The sequence below is a fragment of the Physeter macrocephalus genome, chromosome 6 (genome assembly GCF_002837175.3).
Source record: "Physeter macrocephalus isolate SW-GA chromosome 6, ASM283717v5, whole genome shotgun sequence".
Lineage (NCBI taxonomy): Eukaryota > Metazoa > Chordata > Mammalia > Artiodactyla > Physeteridae > Physeter > Physeter macrocephalus.
In genome coordinates this window covers 77547511-77567757 of record NC_041219.1, presented here as the reverse complement: position 1 = coordinate 77567757, position 20247 = coordinate 77547511, and the positions used below count along the sequence as shown (strand labels likewise).

Here is a 20247-nt window from a genome sequence, read left to right as displayed (position 1 = left end):
CCATAATGTTGAAGAAGTGAGAAATGTAAATGCATGTCAAAAGGCAGGAGACCTTTTTCTGACAGAAGTTACATTTTTCTGTATTCTCTTCCTTCTCTTTCATTTATAGTCACTCACATTAGCCTGTCCTCTTTGAAGAAGGTACAGATGGTCAGGAGAAGAAACAGCAATCTTTCATGTCCTGTTTCAGAAGAAGCAGTAGTTGGGGAAGGATCTGAATTAGTTATCTATTTCTGTTTCAAAAGAATTTTCTGCAGATGAAAAGTATAGGCATTAAATATTCTGTAATTAGGTTTTGGAGTATGAGATTTAGTTCAAATATAAGGCCTCATTCTGCTAATGATAAATAACCCATGTCAGTAAGATAAGAAGCCTTATAATGAATAATCTTGGATACGATACTAGTTAGTGTTGTCTTTTATTAAAGTATAAGTTATTTACCACTGTTTCATTGCAGACTTGTTGAAGACTTGTTACCACCTTGTTTGCTAAGAAATGTGAACTTGCTACCCTCCCAGTGTTCTCCGTATACATCTAGTAGTGTTCCCTGCACTTCCACGCCATTTTAGCCAAAGGCATGCCCGGAAATCTTTGGTCCTCTAACAGTTTGAAAAACATTTTGCTAAGGACCTACTTTATTGCACAGGGAACTATACTAAATATTTTGTAATAACCTATAAGGGAAAAGACTCTGAAAAAGAATACACACACACACACACACACACACACAACTGAATCATGGTGATGTACACCTGAAATTAACATGATATTATAAATCAACTATACTTCAATTAAAAAAGGTGGGGGGAGAAAAACACTTTGCTTAGGGAATTCAAAGCATTGCATTTTATAAATTACCCCCGCCTCAATTCTACCTTATGGGAAGAGAATTTTAGAATTATTTGTCTCCTTTTATTTTCCTTTCTTCTTCTTTAAGTGGTCATATAATTTAGCTTCTTCCTGCCCCTGCAGAAGATTGATAGCCTTTTTCATTAACTAGATATCATATGACAGTAATTGTAATATAGCAACTATTTTGAGAGATTTATATCTAAAAACCCAATTTTAATACCTCAATAAAGCTGTTTAAAAAACCGCAATTAAAAATTCCACTAGGTATAGCAGTGCTGAACCTTTACCGTACCAGAATATTGATACCATGCTGTTTGCTGAATAGTATTTAAAATTAAGGGTGTTTAATTGGAAAGGTCAAAACTCATTTAATGTGCTTATGGCCCAGACATCATTATATTGAAGTTACAGGGTCTCTCAGTGACTGAGAGGACGCTTCTCTGTAGCGTATTTGCCTCTATCTGTATTGAAATCTCAGCTGTTTGGAACATGACCAAGTATTGTCAAGGGCAAAATAGAGTTCAAAGCCAAAAGACTAGATAACATGAAATAAATCACTAAATTTCATACTTTTCTCCTAAAAGAGCCTTTCATATATTCCCTTAGGGTCTATTAACAGTTATTTTATGACACTGTTGACAAGCTTAGCTGTGTGACTTCCCAGTGAATTAGAAGGTAGAGAAGAGGAGCTGGTAGGGACAGGCTTGCTGATACCTGTAAGAAATAACCATAAACATGAGGTCTATTTCAGGGTATTCAGCAATCTTAAGAAATTTAGCAGGAGGGCGAACCACCTTCTACACATCAGTAGCCCCCTCCCCCCCCAAAGTATACCTACTGTATAACAGAATATAATAGTATATTTCCTCAGCTCTGGGATATATATGTATATGTTTTTACATCTTACTGTTTCTGAAATCAGATATGTGTTAAAAATGGGATGTATATTTAATGTGGTAGTAGTCATTTTTTTCCCTGGGGAAAAAAATCATTGATGTGTTTCGTATTATAGTCAGTGGCATCTTTTCATAGAGGACACAGGGTAACTGATGTCCATAATGAGAGAACTTCTATCAGGGAAGTTCTGTTGCTCTGGGCCTTCCCTTTAAAAAGATGATGTTTAGAAACATTTCCCATTAAAGTTGTTCTGAAGGAGGAAACATGTAAAGTTTGCTTAAATTACTTAGAAAATGCATTTATGCGGAAATCCTTTACCTGAGATAAATCTATAAATGAGCACTGCTATGTGTTTTGATTACCTTAAGATGTAGTGGTAAGCTTAGTTGCCTGAATTAGGCTTTTGAATTTGAATTTCACTCTTATACATTATGGATTTATCTTCTAGGTGCCTAAGCCTATGCATCAGCCTGTAGGTTCTTCCTCTACCCTTCCAAAGGATCCAGTATTGAGGAAAGAAAAACTGCAGGATCTGATGACCCAGATTCAAGGAACTTGTAACTTTATGCAAGTATGAGTCATTATTAAGTGAATCTTAAATGATAGTCATGGGGCTACTAGCTTCTGATCTGAAGCATTAAATGAAGTTGTTAAGAGCATAGATTCTGGTGTCCAGAATGAGTACAGATCTCCGTTCTGCCACTTCCTAGCTCTGAGAATTTAGGCAAGTTACTTAACTCTCTGCCTCAGTTTCTTTTTTGAAAAAATGGTAATAGTTCCTATTCCTGTTTGTTGTGAGTAATAAAATGAATTAAACATGTAGGAAGCTTAAAGTGCTCAAATGATATTGCTGCTGTTGTGTGTAGATAATCATAAGACATTCATTATGACACATGCTAAATTGTGTCATATGGACTCTTACAGAATTTCAGAATAGTATGGTATTACTGAGGGATGAAGTAGGCAAATAAGAGATTTTTGTGTAGTAAAAAGATTTTGAGCTTTGGAATTAGACCTGCGTTTCAATCCACTTCTACCAGTTACCAGTTGTATAATCTGTGGCAAGTTATTTAACCTCCAACCTTCTGCTTATTTGTAAAGTGAGGGAATTGCATACCTCTTCAGATTATTTGATAAATAAAAGACCTAAAATGATCACTGTAAGTATATAAGTTAAGTACTCAAAACATTGGAAATATTTTTAGAATAACCAGGATAGGCAGATGGGAGAAGAGAATGCCTTCTTGTCATGAAAATCTCTAAGAGCGTGAGTTAGTTTAGTGGTTGAGATAAAATAATTAGACCCTCTCATTGGTTATAATAAAAATGAGGGCTCAGTCTACGCTAGGATTAACGTTTAAGACTTCAAGTCAGGAGTTTTCTTTTCCTAACTTGGCCTTAGAATTACTATTAGAGTTTTAACACTTGACACAGTCTTTGTTTTAAAAATTAATTAATTAATTTTTGGCTGCATTGAGTCTTCATTGCTGCACATGGGCTTTCTCTAGTTGCAGTGAGCAGGGGCTACTCTTCGTTGTGGTGCGCAGGCTTCTCATTGCAGTGGTTTCTCTGGTTGTGGAGCATGGGCTCTAGGCACTCAGGCTTCAGTAGTTGCAGCACGTGGGCTAAGTAGTTGCGGCTCGCAGGCTCTAGAGCGCAGGCTTAGTAGCTGTGGTGCACGGGCTTAGTTGCTCCGTGGCATGTGGGATCTTCCAGGACCAGGGTTTGAACCGGTGTCCCCTGCATTGGCAGGTGGATTCTTAACCACTGTGCCACCAGGGAACTCCTGACACAGTCTTTTTTTTTTTTTAAATAAATGTATTTGTTTTATTTAGGGCTTTCTCTAGTTGCGGTGAGCAGGGGCTACTCTTCGTTGTGGTGCGCAGGCTTCTCATTGCAGTGGTTTCTCTGGTTGTGGAGCATGGGCTCTAGGCACTCAGGCTTCAGTAGTTGCAGCACGTGGGCTAAGTAGTTGCGGCTCGCAGGCTCTAGAGCGCAGGCTCAGTAGCTGTGGTGCACGGGCTTAGTTGCTCCGTGGCATGTGGGATCTTCCTGGACCAGGGTTTGAACCGGTGTCCCCTGCATTGGCAGGTGGATTCTTAACCACTGTGCAACCAGGGAAGTCCTGACACAGTCTTTTTTTTTTTTAAATAAATGTATTTGTTTTATTTATTTTTTTTTGGCTGTGTTGGGTCTTCGTTGCTGCACGTGGGCTTTCTCTAGTTGCGGAGAGTGGGGGCTACTCTTCGTTGCTGTGTGCGGACTTCTCATTGTGGTGGCTTCTCTTGTGGTGGAGCACGGACTCTAGGCACGTGGGCTTCAGTAGTTGCAGCATGCAGGCTCAGTAGTTGTGGCTCGCGGGCTTTAGAGCGCAGGCTCAGTAGTTGTGGTGCACGGGCTTAGTTGCTCCGCGGCATGTGGGATCTTCCTGGACCAGGGCTTGAACCCGTGTCCCCTGTGATGGCAGGCAGATTCCTAATGACTGCACGACCAGGGAAGCCCCTGACACAGTTTTAAGGTTTGACAGTTACTTTAGATTTCGTTTTTAATTCTCAATTTCTTCTCCTAGAAAGACTAAGTTATTAACATCTTGAGATAGTTATTAGCTGGATTCCTATAGCTAATAAGCAGTTGACAACATCATAAATAATTTAATGGTAATAGCTTTACCAACAAATGATAATCTTTGTTTTCACTCATTATTTAAACTCTTGTCTTTAGGAATCTATTCTGGATTTTGACAAACCTCCAAGTGCAATTCCATCATCACAGCCGCCTTCAGCTACTCCAGGTAGCCCAGTAGGTATGTCCTCATTCTTTTTTTTTTTTTTTTTTTTTTTTTGTCCTCATTCTTAAGACTTGTTAGACCTACAGCTGTTTTTCCAATTACTTCTTTTACATATAATTTTGCTCTAGATTATCTTAAGGTTAAACTATGTCTGTGTGTTAATTTTTTCTAAATGTGTACATATGTTATCAGAGTTACATACGGGTAAATTACCATGAGGATGTTAGTGTACTTAACTGACCTGTTTGCATTTTAGAGAAGGTCTTCAGATCGGTGAATGGAAGTACACGATATTAGTTGTCTTTGCTACTTTTTATATTCTTCTTGGAGTGAATTCTGACTAGAACCTGCTTGACTTCTTTCAACTCTGTATGCCTAGTGTGGAGGCTTTTGGATCCTAACTATGAGTGAAATTACATCAGTGGTATTTAGTGCACAGGTTAACACAGTAACTAATGATGCAGCCCGGATCTGAATCTGGTCTGATGCTTCAGACTTTAGGCTTTTTGTTCTACACTAGTTTATCTCAGAGGTGGAATGACATAGTCAAAGCCATAGTTCAGCTGCAGTGAGCAGTAGACACCAACCAGAAGGCTGGTCCAGTAATTCCTGGGTAGGGTAAGGAGAAGGAAGAGAGTAATTAACAAAAGTGATAGAGATTAATAAGAAGAAACCAAACTGAAGCTATGTAATTGGAAAGTATATTCAATTTACATGATCAAAGAGAAAAAAAAACTGAAGAGCCAGATGACCCCTGCACTTGTAACTTAAAGTGTATCAGCTAATTACCGCTCATGATAGCTCAGGTTTTATCATCCAGATTACAATGACCAGTTTTTTAAAAGTCATAGTTCTTTTCTTTTGGAAGCCTTGAAATGCTGCTTTTGTCCATTGATGGAACGAGTATCCTTTTCTTCTGTAATTCTCTCTGACTCTTTTTAGAGCTCTACTACAATAGAAAGGACTTGAGAGCTAGTTCTTCCAGATACTGCTTTGTTTTATAATGTATAAACTTTAGTTTCCACCCAGTTGGTATGCATAAAATTTTCTCCTCCCTCAGTAGTTTACTGTTGATTTCACTCTCTGCAGCATCTACAGAACAAAATCTATCCAATCAAAGTGATTTTCTTCAAGAGCCATTACAGGTAACTTTTCCAGACTGATCTTTCATTTACTCTTCTTTGCTATTCGGGGAGGAAACTCTTGCTTTGGCAAGAATGATCAGACTCGCTGATTCTAATATACCTAATGAAATTATTGAAAATGTTCTAAGGATATCTAGTTTTTTAGATTAAGTACAGCTGGTTCTCAAAAGATTCCCTAATAAACAAGGGGAAGTCATCTGTTATAATAGAGAAGGTTAGCTGATGTTAGTAAGGAAAGAGTAAGCCTGAAGAATTCGGAGGTACTTTGGGAATCTTAATTTGCTGTTGAGCTACCTAAGTCACTTATTATATTGGCAGAGTAAAGGGTGTAAAGAAAGAAACTAATTTTGCTTAACTCATGGGTAGCCAGTCCCACCCGCCTACATATATCTAACATTCTGATGAACTAATTTTCACAGAACACACTTAGAGTTCTAAAGGGACCAGATCATTGAGATCCGTAAATGCCACATTGCATTTCCATCAATAGTAAGTTCAAGATTTGCTAGTTTTCTGGTCATTACTTAAAAAAAATTTTTTTTTCTCAGGATCCCTCTGAAAACCTTATGGCAATTTTCTAGACAGCAACTGCTTTGACAGTAGGTTAAATATTTTGATCAGGTGGTTCAGCAGTTGTTGCCTTCCCTTCCAAAAACTTATGAGTAAATACCATTTGTTTACAGTGGTTTATATTTAGTTTAAGATGTAGCTCGGTTTTCAAAATGTGTTTGTTAAGCAGGGTCCCTCACCCCAGTCACTGCTTTAACTAAAGAATTCCATGTTATCTGGTCTAGCTATTAGGTTCTATATGAGGCTTTCAAGTGACAAGTTAAGATTTTTGTTGATAAACCAATAGTCTGGTAGTTCTCAGGGCATGCCTGTGGGATGGCTACATCAGAATCACTTGGTCACTTTAATAAAAGTACATACAGTTGACCCTTGAACAGTATGCATTTGAACTGCTCGGGTCCACTTATACATGGGTTTTTTCCACTAAATATGTAGAGTACCACGCTTCACGAATTTGCATGTCATCCTTGCGCAGGGGCCATGCTAATCTTCTCTGTATCGTTCCAATTTTAGTATATGTGCTGCCGAAGTGAGCACTAAAACATAGAGTACTACGGATCTGAGGTTGGTTTAATCCGAAGTTGCGGAACCATGGGTAGGAAGGGTCAACTATGGGACCTGAGCATCTGCAAATTTTGGTATCCATAGCAGGTCTTGGAACCAATTCCCTGTGGATACTGAGGGATGACTGTGTTGTTAGATACCACCTTAGACCTATAGGGTCAGAATTTCCAGGGATGTCGTCTAGTCATCTGTATTTTTAATCTGCTCCCTGGGTGAATCTGCACATCCATTTTTTGGAACCACTGGCCTCAAACATCATGCTTACTTGGCAGTACTTAAAACGAACTCCAGCCGGTCTTCTTAAAGAGCAATAATTTGGAAGCAAGAACTGCCGTAACTTCTAAATAAATACTAATCTAAAGAATCTTTCTTTATCTTTTTTGTTAAGTTAACGTTTTAACTACAATTCAAAGTCTTTTAAAGCTTAACTATCAAGTGGGCCAAGTTGCCTTAACTTAGTGTCTTTGAATTTTTCTTTGGCAATAGAGTTAGTTATGTCCTCACAATAGCCAGTCTCACTTATTTTGGGTGGTTGTCTCATTATTTTAATGAGAGGACCAAAAGAAAGGCCTACTTTTAGAAACACTACCATTTTATAATAATTCTAATAGTTTGGTCAGATCTAAATTATACCTATTTATTTAGGTATATTAAATGCTCTAAAGGATTTCAAAGTTTTCTCCATAAGACCTTTTAAAGGTCTTCCATGAGACTTTTTAAAACTTGGTCCCCATCTCCTTATCAAGAAGTGGCATATCATGATGAACCCTTCTAGAAGGTCACGGAAACATAACTGTTCTGATATTTGGTTACCATTAATTAGTTTCTATTTAACCCATTTTATTACTTGGGCTTCTGAGAACCACATTGAAACATTTAGATAAAAGGAGTAGATTCACCGACACTTCAGACCTTGCCATTGCTAGAATTTTATGGATCTCTCTTATATTCTAGTACCTGTTGTGCCGTAGCATTCCTTCCTAGCTACTCTCTTAGTTTTTAATTGGTTACAGTTGTCACAGCATTAGTTCCTACTGTGCTTTCTCCCAATTTGCATTTTATACACATTAGCTTTAATTTTTCTTAGAATATTGGTGCTGTTGTGATTTATGTAGAGCTTATCCTTTCTATTTATACTTCTGCCGACTTCTTTAAGACACTGAGAGCACTTAGAGTAAAAGCATAGTTGTCATGGTTCCTGGCAGGCCCGTGCCTAGAACGTTAATGTACCCTGGGCTCATCTCCCATGGAACTGCTATTGAGAGCCTGATAGAAAATCTGACCCCAGATTTCCAGGGCCAAGAATCTTGATAAATGAGGAGGAGATTAGATGTGTCGCTCTGGTGACTAGGCCTGGAAAGGCAATGTAGCTGACTGCTTGGGTTTGAATCTTAGCTCTTCCGCTTAATTTTAGTGTGACCTTGGGTAAATTACTTAACTTTCTTTGCTTCTGCCTGATTATGAATAAAATGGGAATAGTTGTACCTATTGCACAGGGTTATTGTTAGGATTAAATATATTAATATGTGTTAAAAGTGTTTAGCATACCATTGGGCACTAGCGATTGCTCAAGGAGAGTAAAGTGTTAGGAAGCCCAGGGCCCAAGAAATATAAAGTGAACAAAATGTGCCTTTTACAATGTTTTATATCTTCCTGTATTTAGGCTGCTGCTTCTCCAGTTACTTGTAGCTCAAATGCTTGCTTGGTTACTACCGATCAGGCCTCTTCAGGATCTGAAACAGAGTTTATGACCTCAGAGACTCCTGAGGTAATAAGAGACCAATTGTCTTAATTTCTTTTCTGTCTTAAAGAATAGCAGAACCAGCTTATTGTATGCATTCCAGGCGTAATCAGTTTAATGATTTAACATGTATACCTTACTCATGTTTGCTTTCTATAGATGTTGTAGTCCTGGAACTTATACAGGTAACTTTAACTTTATTGTGACCTTACCGTATAAATGGACTTAATAGTAGTGTATTGCCTTTTCAGAAACAATAAATATGTCCAAATTGCTAGTGTCAAAAAAAATGAAAATTTCTAGGTAAGGGTAGGGTTAGTTCAAGTTTCTCACTATATTCATATTGAAGGACTCCTTAGGAGAAAAATCTTTTTATCCATGTAACAGAAGACTCAATAACTGTATAGTTTTACTATTAGCACGGAGTCAATTGGAATGAGTTACATTCTCTTTTTGCCTAATTTTGTCAAAGCATTTTGACAGTATTACGTTTTTCCTCTCGATTCTCAAGTGAAAGTTTTCGCTGTGTTTGAGCAAATCCTTGAGATAGATATAGCAAGATAGGATGATTTTTTGGATTAATTTAGCAATTCTTAGGTGTTGTTATTATTTTTTGGTTAACTATTATATGGGAATTTGTGTTCATTGTATAAGAAAATAAAGGTAAGCGTTAGTTTTTATGGTGTTGACGTGGTCTAAATTGAAATCACTTGGTTCCTTATTTTAAGAAGAGGAAGTGTTTGCCACCAAGTGAGTCACAACTGTCTGCTTCAAAATCTCATTGGTATTGGTTTTTTCCTATCTTTTAAAGCATTTGGCTTTATAATCTATTATATTAAGGACTTGCTTATTCCCTTAGTTAAGAGTTATTTAGATTAGCTCAGGTTTGGTTTTCTTTTTTTAGGCAGCTGACTGAGGAATCCACTAATAAGACTTTAAAATAGAGAAAAATTAACACTGACTAAGTAACTAACCCAAGGTTTTTCTTAAGCCTAATTCTTCTGTATAAATTTGGAATAATACTAGATTCTGAACTGGAAAATGCCATTACAGGGTTTGAAAAGGACTAGGTACTCATAAAAAGTTCAGCCCCTCGTCTGTTAGACTGATTAACAGTAAGATTCTCACTTAGTCAGCAAGCTGTGCAAAGCAAATGCTAGTGTGCGTCCTCAGCAATTGAGATTTGAAATTGTAAGCAAAAGCTATTCTTCTGCATTCCTGTGTCCAAATGTCGTCCTATAGGACTTGCTGACTTACGCCAGTCTGGGGTTTAGTGTAAGTTAACTGTTTATTGTATGGCAGGTGATTGGCTGATATTGCATTTCTCCTCCCTAGGCAGCAGTTCCCCCAAGCAAGAAACCATCTTCACTAGCTTCTCCAAATCCTCCCACGTCAAAGGGCTCTGAACAGGGCTTCCAGTCACCTCCAGCAAGTAGTAGTTCAGTAACCATTAACACAGCACCCTTTCAAGCCATGCAGACAGTGAGTATGAAACGTGAATGATGATTGCAGTTCATTATTCCTGTTAAAGAGCTATGGTTTCTCTTACATCTCTTACATTAGGTACTATGTGAAAAAATTTGCCTTTCCTATTACTCTTTTTTGGGCTGGTAGAATTTGCATTTGTCCAATGGAAGTATTGTTTGCGTGGGAAGAGTAGTAAATCCAAAGCCTCAATAATTTTGAATGGAAATTTTATCAGGGCATTTTCCCCTCTGAAAATTAGTGGCAGGCAAAGCTGAGGACCCATAGTAAATGAATGAAATATGAGTGAGAAACATAATTTTCTGTAAATAGCTTAATAATACTAACCATTACTAATATCACAGCAGTAATGTTCCATGGCATCAATAACCTGAAATACAGGACACATACTTGTGTGTTCTATCACTGTTGGAAACTTTCATTTGATTTCATCTTCATCTCATCTGGGTTTTGGAGAGTTGTTCAGATTTCTGTGGTATTTTGAGTTACATATTCTGCTACAAATTGTAGTCTAAAAATTTTTAAGGTGATATTTCCACTAGGTTTGTATGTTTATTCCCTAAACGTAGAATAAGTATAAAACTTTCCTGTAGGAAAAAGCAAAAAGCCTTAGCCGATAAGTACCTTTCCTGAAGGTGCTTAATGTCCCACTCCAGGTACTTTCGTGTGATGGTGGTGGGATGGGGCCAGTGGAGTGGTAGTGGAAAGCACGCACAATGCAGGGAGATGGTCTGGTGAATTCACACCCCTGAATTCACTAATCTTATTACTTCCTGCTTGGCCACCGCTAGCACAGCTTTGTGTCCTTGCTTTCCCTCTATCCCTGTCAATCCATCCTACCCAGTATTGCCACATTGGTTTCACTAACTTTTTCTTATTCCTAATTAAAAGCAAATATTGGTCCATTATAGAATGAAATTGAAAGTCCTTTGCCCGACACTCAGTAACTTTTGAAGTCTGGTATAACTTGCCAGACCAGTCCCCTGGGCTTGCCTTGTACGTTCTTGTCACAATACCTTTTTTTGTGTGTGTGTGTTTTAAGATTTTTAATTTTGATTTGAAATGAAATACAATTATTCATTCAACAAATTGGAAAATATTAAAACAGTTGACATTATCTAGAGTGGGGAAAGAAAGAAGAAAGTTTTATACACTGCTGATGTGGCAGTAAATCATCACAACCTTTTAGGAAAGGCATTTCCTGTTAAAATTTTTTAAAAAGGGGGCATAAAGCCGTGACAGAAGTTTCACCTTGAGGAATCCATACTACAGGAACAAAGGGATTAGGAGCTAAGGATATGCTTCAGTAGCTGAAGATATGTTGTATATAACGGCACTAGAAGGCAATCGCAACAAAACCAATCTGAATTGGAGACCATCTGAATGTCTGTAAACTGGGAAATGATTGACTAAATTATGGTATTTCCAATTCTATGGCTCATTTGTTCACTCACCATATATATTTTTCGAGGCAGGCATTGTTTTACTGTATGCCAGGCATTGTTCTAGATACTGGGGGTAAGGAAGTGAGTAATACAGATTTGTCCCCTTTATCATGAAGCTTATATTCTAGTGTGTGTGTGTGTGTGTGTGTGTGTGTGTGTGTGTGTGTGTAGCAAGGGAGAGACAAAAATGATAAATGATAATAATAATAACAACAGCAACAATAAAACAAGTCAGTTAACCTTTAGAATAATTGCCTGTTTCTAGAGGCAGGTGCCTTGGGTTTTTCAGTGAAAAAATTACATCCAGATTTTTATTCTGCTTTGAAATCTTTATGTCCTGATTAGTTGCTCCCGGTGTGTCTTCTCATTGTATTTTGGAAATTTTTAATAGCACTTATCCTGCTTTATTTTTATGTTTTTTAAGTGAAATGAAACTTCAGACTTTCTCTGGATTTCCCTAGTTTTCCCACCAGTGTTCTTTTTCTTTTCCAGGATCCCATGCAGGATGCCACATTGCATTGCAATACCTTTTTGCTCATGCCAATCTGTCTTCTCTACCTGTTTGGATTCTATCCAGTATAAATTGGTTCTTATTTGTTTGCTTACTCATTTATTCAATAAACAGGTAGTTATGAAGCCAGGCACTGTTCTTAGGGGTTGTAACAATGGAGAATAGACAGGTCTTTGTGCTTAAGAAGCTTATACTTTATTATGGAGGTGGGAGGGCTAGAGAGAAAAATATTCATATATGTATTATATCAGATGCTATGTGTTGTGAGGAAAAATGGAGCAGGATAAGGGGGCTAGAGAGTAACAGAAGTGCTATTATATTATAGATGATGACCAGAGTCTGGACAGATCATTGCCTGCTACATGGTAGAAATTCAGTAAATGGCAGATTTTTTCATTTGTTTTCAATTTCTGAAAAAGTACCCTTTTCCCCTATATAGCTTTCATTCTCAGTAAGCATTATTATAATGTAATAGCAGGAGAGTTAATTTTTGTACTTGGTGTAACTGCTGTCAGAAATCAAATAGAAATTTGGTTTTTTTACTATGGTACAATATGCATAAACATAAAGTTTACTGTTTTAACCGTATTTAAATGTGTAATTCAACGGCATTAAGTACATCCACGGTGTTGTACAGCCATCACCACTATCTATTTCCAGAACTTTTTCATCATCCCCTCCCCCATCCTAGCCCCTGGTAACTTCTATTCTACTTTGTCTCTATGAATTTACCTATTCTTAGGTACCTCATATAAGTGGAATCACGGTATTTGTCCTTTTGTATCTGGCTTATTTCAGTTAGCATAGAATTTTCAAGGTTCATCCATGTTGTAGCATGGATCAGAATTTCATTCTTTTTTATGGTGAAATAACATTCCATTGTATGCATGTACCACATTCTGTTTATCCATTCATCTGCTGATGGACACTTGGGTTGTTTCCATCTTTTGGCTATTATGAATGCCATGAACATTAGTGTACAAATATTTGAGTCTCTGCTTTCAGTTCTTTTGGGTATATGCCTAGAAGTGGAATTGCTGGATCATATTCTACTTGGTAATTCTACTTGGTAAATGGGAATTCTGCATTTAGCTTTTTGAAGAACCGCTGTACTATTTTCTGCAGTGGCTGCACCATTTTATGTTCCCACCAGCACTGCATGAGGGTGGCAACTGTACCACACCCTCAGCAATACTTAGATTTTCTGTTTTTTTTTTTTTTTTTTTTTAAGTAATAGCCATCCTAATGGGTATGAAGTGGAATCTCATTGTGGTTTTGATTTATATTTGTCTAATGACTAATGATGTTGTGCATCTTTTCATGTGCTTATCGGCCATTTATCTTCTTTGAAGAAATGTCTATTCAAATCCTTTGCCCATCAAATAGAAGTTTCTAAATGTTGCAGAGTTTTGCTGAATGTCACCTTTAATTGTTTTCTATAAAACTTCACAAATGACTCAGTGTACCCTGTCTTTTAAGGTATTTAATGTTAATGCACCTCTGCCTCCACGTAAAGAACAAGAAATAAAAGAATCCTCTTATTCACCTGGCTACAATCAAAGTTTTACTACAGCAAGTACACAGACACCACCCCAGTGCCAACTGCCAGCTATACACGTAGAACAAACTGTCCTTTCTCAAGAGTCTGGTAAGATCTTTGTGTATCATATTTTGAAGACTTAGATGAGAGTTAATTAAATGGAAATCAAGTCTGTAGTGACACTTGAGAGGTTCTTTCTTGACTAGTAAGCCTTATCTTTTCGCATGTTCAAGTATTGAGAAACACTTAATGCTTTTTCGTCTCTTTAGTTAAGTTCACTCATTACCTTTAACTTTTGTAGAGGTGGAACTTAGATGGTTGATTTAACCTTGAAGTAGGCTTTTATTTTTAAATCTGATTGCTTAGATTACCGTCAACAGTGGTAGAGGTGCATAAGGCACTACCCAGCTGCTTTTATGAAGGTTTTGAAACCATTCTGTTAACTCCGTGTTAGCACAGATGGCTATCTGGCCTTTTTTCTTCCGTCTTGTAATAAAGCATTGATTAATGTGAAGATATAATTTAGTATGCTTATTCTACTCTTTGCTTAGAGATGGGAGACACTTTTGATTGTTCATGCTATTCTAATACGTACATGAAAATAGCAACTTTGTAGTTATTTCCCAATTTAAGAAGCACTTGTAGATTTTTAATGTTGGTATTTCAGGCCCCTATTGGGTTTTCTAAAACTTAAGCTGGAGCAAACGAATTGCTTGGTTAATCACAAGAGGTAGTAAATGTAAATCCCTGGACCTAGCCACAAATGACCTCATTCTCTTCTCACCTGTACTGTGAAAACATAGGGCAGGTGATTTACATAAAGGATACTTTTTGTCATATTCCTTTTCAATTACAGTATTAATAAGAGTTCATTTTCTTTTACTGCTCGATCTGGCATATTTAGCCTGTTTTTTTCCTTTAATTGTGGTAAAATATATGTAACATAAAATTCATCATTTTAAGCATTTTTAAGTGTACAGGTTTTATGGCATTAAGTACATCCAGGTTGTTGTGCAGCCGTCACCACCATTCATCTCTAGGAATTTTTCATCTTCGCCATTTAACACTAACTCCCCATTTCCCTTTCCCTGTAATCCCTGGCAAGCAGCATTCTACTCTATGAATTTGACTGCTCTAAATACTTAACTTATATAAGTGGAATCATAGAGTATTTGTCCTTTTGTAACACCATAATGTCTTCAAGGTTCATCCATGTTGTATTGTAGAATGTGTCAGAATTTTCTTCCTTTCTAAGGCTGAATAATATTTTATTACTTAAATATATATATATATAGAGAGATATCTGTCTCTCTGTATATACACATACATATCTATAGCATCTGTTTTTTTAAAAAGAAAGTTGTATTAAAGGTTTTGATATACACTGACTTCTAAGTATAAAGAATATTAAACTTTTATTACCATTTAACTCTTGGACTCTAAAACTGTTTCCTTAAGCAGCAAGTTATCCTGATGGAACTATTCAAGTAAGCAATGGTAGCCTTGCCTTTTACCCAGCACAGACGAATGTATTTCCCAGACCCTCTCAACCATTTGTCAATAGCCGGGGATCTGTTAGAGGATGTACTCGTGGTGGGAGATTACTAACCAATTCGTATCGGTCCCCTGGTGGTTATAAAGGTATGCTCTGAATAAAATTTGTATGTTTACTTGACTCAAACTGTTTTTACTTTACCTTGTTCCTTTTTGTGGTTTCCATTTATAATGTAGTAGAGAATTCCCTATTTCTGCAAAATATGGTATTTCTAATATGTCTGTTGTCTATAACAGAGGAACTCTTTGAATGAAAAACAGATCGATCCTGTGACTTACTGAAGTGAAAGGTTGAGCATTTTGTTTTTTTCCAGGGATGAGTTTTGGTTTTCATATTTGAATAATTTCTTTCTTCTGTTTAATTGACTTGGCTGGCTCAAAACATGTCATATTTAAGACAGTGCCCATTTCCTAGTTATCAGAGTATACCACAGATGAAAACTTTGAGACAATAATAGTGATACGCTTTTAAGTTAGATATGGTTCCAAGTATTCTAGTCACTGCTGGTATTAGCAGAAGTACTCTAGACCAAGGCCTTAACCACCATCCTTTCCCAACCCCACCTGCATCCCAGCAATAGTAAATTTCTACAGTTGGCTTGTTTGAAGTCTGTGATATTTTTATAAATGTGTGTTTTTTTTGTGGAAACAGTATTATGGAGTTTGCTTAAAGAAGGCATAAATCTAATGATGGCTTTATAGGATCAGTTTAACTTTCTAAGTGGTATAGAACAGACTATTTAAAAGTTTAGTGTAATTTTGCCCATAATTTTATGTAAGTTGTTTATTTATTAGGTTTTGATACCTATAGAGGACCTCCTTCAATTTCCAATGGAAATTATAGCCAGCTACAGTTCCAAGCTAGAGAGTATCCTGGAACACCTTATTCCCAAAGGGTAAGAATAATCGTTAAAACTGAACAATAGTACAATTGATGTGAAACTGGTGACTAAACTATAGCAGAGCCATAATTTGTTTTGTAAAGACACTCTTGTAACTATGGAGAGTGGATCTGGAAGCTTTTCTAATAACCCAAGTAGGGTACATGACAACTGCCTGTTACATGGAACTTAGGAGGTCTTAAGGACTTTATTAAGTTTGCATTAACTCATTTACTCCACCATCCTATAAGAGAAACTGGGGTTCAGAAAAAGGTAACTTATCTAAGGTCACTCAGCACGTAAATGATAGAACTAAGATTAGATGCAAGTTTCTTAACTCCAGAGCCCATGGTCTTTACTATATTATATTGCCTTCCGTTTAACTTTTTTAGATATCAAGTATAGGAAAGTCCTTTTTTGTAAGTTTGATTTTTTGGGTTTATTCCTGATTGACTAGTTCAGCAGATTTTCTTTACTATATATGATAAAAGACTGATAGGAGGATGGTACACATTCCACTTGAACAGCCCTTGGGAACTCCTTGTCATTGGTCATATATGGATATGAATTTATACTACATTAGCATTTTCAGTTTTGAAGTTTTACAAACCTTTAAGTATGTATGTGGTATTTTACTGAGTTCTGTTGTTAATATACAAAGGAGCTTATGGTTACGTGAGGTAAGATAGATGTCTATACAGAGGCAATATTGAAGAACACACCTTGGAGAACACACCAGGTCACCTAAATGACTTGGGTTTGACCCCTGATCTCACCAGTTTCCTCTTTGTGTGACCTTGAGCATGTTACGTAAACTTTCTGAGCTTTAGTTCCTTATCTGTTAGGTGAAGACTCATCTGTTTGAGTTACTTATCTTACTCTGAAGTGGTGAGGATTACTCTTTGAGAGATTCTGAGGATTAAATGAAGTCATATACATACATAGTGCTTTGCATATATCAAGGATGCAAACATTAACTGTTATTACTTGATTGTCACGTACTGTGTGTGCAGGGAAAACTTTGGTTAATGCGGTCTTTCAGTAATGGAGCTATCTGTTTTTAATACCAGTATGCTAGTATTTTTGTGTGCTGCTTTAAATTTCTTCCTGAGGAAACATAAGATAGCAATGATAGTAGTGCTATTGGGAAGAGGATTGGGAGTTTGGGGTAGGAAAATTAATTATTATTTTTACTGTATACATTCTTGTCCTGTTTAAATTTTTTATTACATGTATTGATATTAATCTGATTACACCATTAATTATTCTTTTCATGACTTGCATGGGGGCTGACTTTCACCATACTTGGGAGTCAGTTTGAAATGTTGCCTCGTGAACATTTTTTCTTAAAGAGTCCAGGCAATAATATGTTCATACATTATAATTCTTAATCTATTTCCCTGTCAAAACAAAACCCTAACATAGTTTGTAATTGTCTTCACACTTTGGTTTATAAATAGAGCAAGACTGAAATTGTCTGTATTTTTGCTTTATCATCTCCTTTTATATTGAGATGAGGCACGGAGGACCAGGACATATTTCTGAATTTCCCTCATTACCTAGCGTTGTGTCTTTTACGTAGTGTTCTCTAAATGCTTTCTTGTTTTTGCAAGTATTAACATATCTAATTTGTCAGGTTAATTAACAGATGAAGCAAATACTGCTACTGTGACTCTGGCTTTATTTGTTTTTCTTGGTGTCATCTGAGCCCCTTTGGTTGCTGGAGAAGGCTAGATCAAGGGCTAGGAGGACTTAGTCTTACAGATTTATCTGCCAGTAATAACTAATTACTGTTTTGCATTTTCGGTGCTAAGGTAAATATTATGTGTTCATTTTAGGATAATTTCCAGCAGTGTTACAAGCGAGGAGGAACATCTGGTGGTCCTCGGGCAAATTCGAGAGGTAAGGATAATTAATTGAGGAGTTTGTTTACCCAAAACATTACCTCTAGATCTTTCTTCATCCTTTGTCAGGTTCTCCCCAAAGTATATCAGCATTTATCTTTTGAGGTTTTCAGTTTGCTTAAAGGTTGTACTGAAGATCTGAGGGAGATATTAGACTACTAGAAGGGCTGTGGAAATCATTTGTCAATTTAAGTGTGTGTGTGTTTTAAATTTGCTTGACACCAGAGCATAATTTAACCTTAGATGCATATTCACTATGCTGACTTGTTATAGTTTCAGGTGATATTTCAGGATGGTGGTTTTGGAATAATGGGCACTTCTAGATACTCTAGTGCCCCTTAGTACATTGATAGATAGGGATAAACAGCAATTAAGACACAATGACTTGAACAAAAGCAGGATACTTTTAATACTTCTTAAAATGTGAAGGTACTATTAAAAGGTTCAGTGTAACTGAGAAAATCAAGAATTACTGAAGGTTAACTTTGTCACAAGAAAAGAGAAGCTTTTCCTTTTAAGAAAGTAGCCACTGTTCACATTATCTTTGCCTTCTATCTGAGCAGTGTTTTTGTACAATACTGAAAACATTAAAATTTTATGATACCACATTAACTTAGAAATAAAGAACAAGCATTTATTATGGGGCTTAGTACCATAACAAAATATGTTTGAATGTCTAGTAGGCTAGTAGTTCCAGAAGTTGCTACTTTTATGTAATCTCAGTTTTCTTGAGTCCTTCTCCGTTACATACTTAGAGTAGATTTATCACTGAGGAATTAAGAGCTCAGCATTATGGGAGAAAGGTAAAAAATTAAAGAGTGTTCACACCTGGGTTTTAGACTCTGCTGACCATAACTACTGTTAAGTTATCCAACCTTTGGGGGCCTCATTTTTTTTAATATTAAAAAAAAAATGAGGCTACTGGACAAAATCATCCAGGTCCTTTCTGGCTTTAGAATAGTAGTAGAAAAGCCTATTGTCAGAGAAATCTAGAAGAGTATACTGTGGCTATACTTTATTGCTTTTTAAAGAAAATTTACTATAAAATGTATTTTTATCTGTATTTCAGTAGCCGACTAATGTTAAATATTGTGTTCAAAGCTAACTGCTTCATTATGAGAAACTCACTGTTGCTAATAAAACAGCAGGGTGGAGTGATTCTTCTCAGGTGAGCAGCCCAGAAAGAGACAACGAAACCTTTAACAGTGGTGACTCTGGACAAGGAGACTCCCGTAGCATGACCCCTGTGGATGTGCCAGTGACAAACCCAGCAGCCACCATACTGCCAGTACACGTGTATCCCCTGCCTCAGCAGATGCGAGTTGCCTTCTCAGCAGCCAGAACCTCCAATCTTGCCCCTGGAACGTTAGACCAACCTATTGTGTTTGATCTTCTTCTGAACAACTTGGGAGAAACTTTTGATCTTCAGCTTGGTAGATTTAACTGCCCAGTGAATGGCACTTATGTTTTCATTTTTCACATGCTAAAGCTGGCAGTGAATGTGCCACTGTATGTCAACCTCATGAAGAATGAAGAGGTCTTGGTATCTGCCTATGCCAATGACGGTGCTCCAGACCATGAAACTGCTAGCAATCATGCAATTCTTCAGCTCTTCCAGGGAGACCAGATATGGTTACGTTTGCACAGAGGAGCAATTTATGGAAGTAGTTGGAAGTATTCTACGTTTTCAGGCTATCTTCTTTACCAAGATTGAAAGTCAGTACAGAATTGACAATAAAAGGGTATGGTGTTCTGATTAGTGGGAATAAAGGAAAAGTAGTCCTTGCCCTTCTGACAGATTGGTTTAGGAAAATGTTTTCATTCCTAGAGGAAGGAGGAGGTCCTTACTTTTTTGTTTTCCTCCCCATGGTGAAAAATTTCAAGCTGAATGACAATTAGCACTAATCTGGCACTTTATAAATTGTGATGTAGCCTCGCTAGTCAAGCTGTGAATGTATATTGTTTGCACTTAATCCTTAACTGTATTAACGTTCAGCTTACTAAACTAACTGCCTCAAGTTCAGGCAAGTTATAATGCCTTGTTGTGCCTCAATAAAAAAGTTACATGCATCTTCAGTGTTCTTACTTGATTAAACATTTAGTTAAGAAGTAAAATGTTTAATTTTTAGTGTTCATCACTGGTAACTCTTGAATGGGAATCTGTTCATGGGTTCATACTATTATTTTAAAATAAGCCTTTTATATAGAATAGCTCCTTTTAGAGTTACTTTTCTCTGTTATTATACATATCATTCATCAAAAGATTTCATCTGTTTTCCACTGGCCAAATCACATATTCTCCTTGAAGCTGTTTTGCAGTAGGGTGTTTTATCCTTTAGTTAGCTATCTTCAAGTACCTACTATATAAAT

At 36.8% G+C, this 20247-nt stretch overlaps 1 protein-coding gene and 1 non-coding gene across 17 annotated transcripts in view; one reads left to right on the top strand and one right to left on the bottom strand.

Moving 5' to 3' along the window:
* Positions 1–19941, top strand: part of CAPRIN2 (caprin family member 2) — a 41580-nt gene extending 21639 nt beyond the window's left edge. For 4 of the 16 annotated variants that reach the window (XM_028491144.1, XM_028491142.1, XM_028491143.2 and 1 more), the window contains 10 exons: positions 2198–2320; positions 4471–4552; positions 5627–5682; positions 8480–8584; positions 9893–10039; positions 13478–13646; positions 14997–15179; positions 15888–15988; positions 17812–17875; positions 19023–19941. In XM_028491144.1, the coding sequence (XP_028346945.1) occupies positions 2198–2320; positions 4471–4552; positions 5627–5682; positions 8480–8584; positions 9893–10039; positions 13478–13646; positions 14997–15179; positions 15888–15988; positions 17812–17875; positions 19023–19591 (1599 nt within the window). In that variant the 3' untranslated portion in view covers positions 19592–19941. Of the gene's footprint in view, positions 1–2197; positions 2321–4470; positions 4553–5626; positions 5683–8479; positions 8585–9892; positions 10040–13477; positions 13647–14996; positions 15180–15887; positions 15989–17811; positions 17876–18978 lie in introns of all 16 variants that reach the window. The other 12 variants (XM_055085548.1, XM_028491153.2, XM_028491147.1 and 9 more) reach the window with 8 other exon arrangements.
* On the bottom strand, positions 6678–6789 carry LOC112066364 (U6 spliceosomal RNA). Its single transcript, XR_002892585.1, has one exon. It is a non-coding gene; the product is annotated as a U6 spliceosomal RNA (small nuclear RNA).
* Positions 19942–20247: the final 306 nt, after the last annotated feature.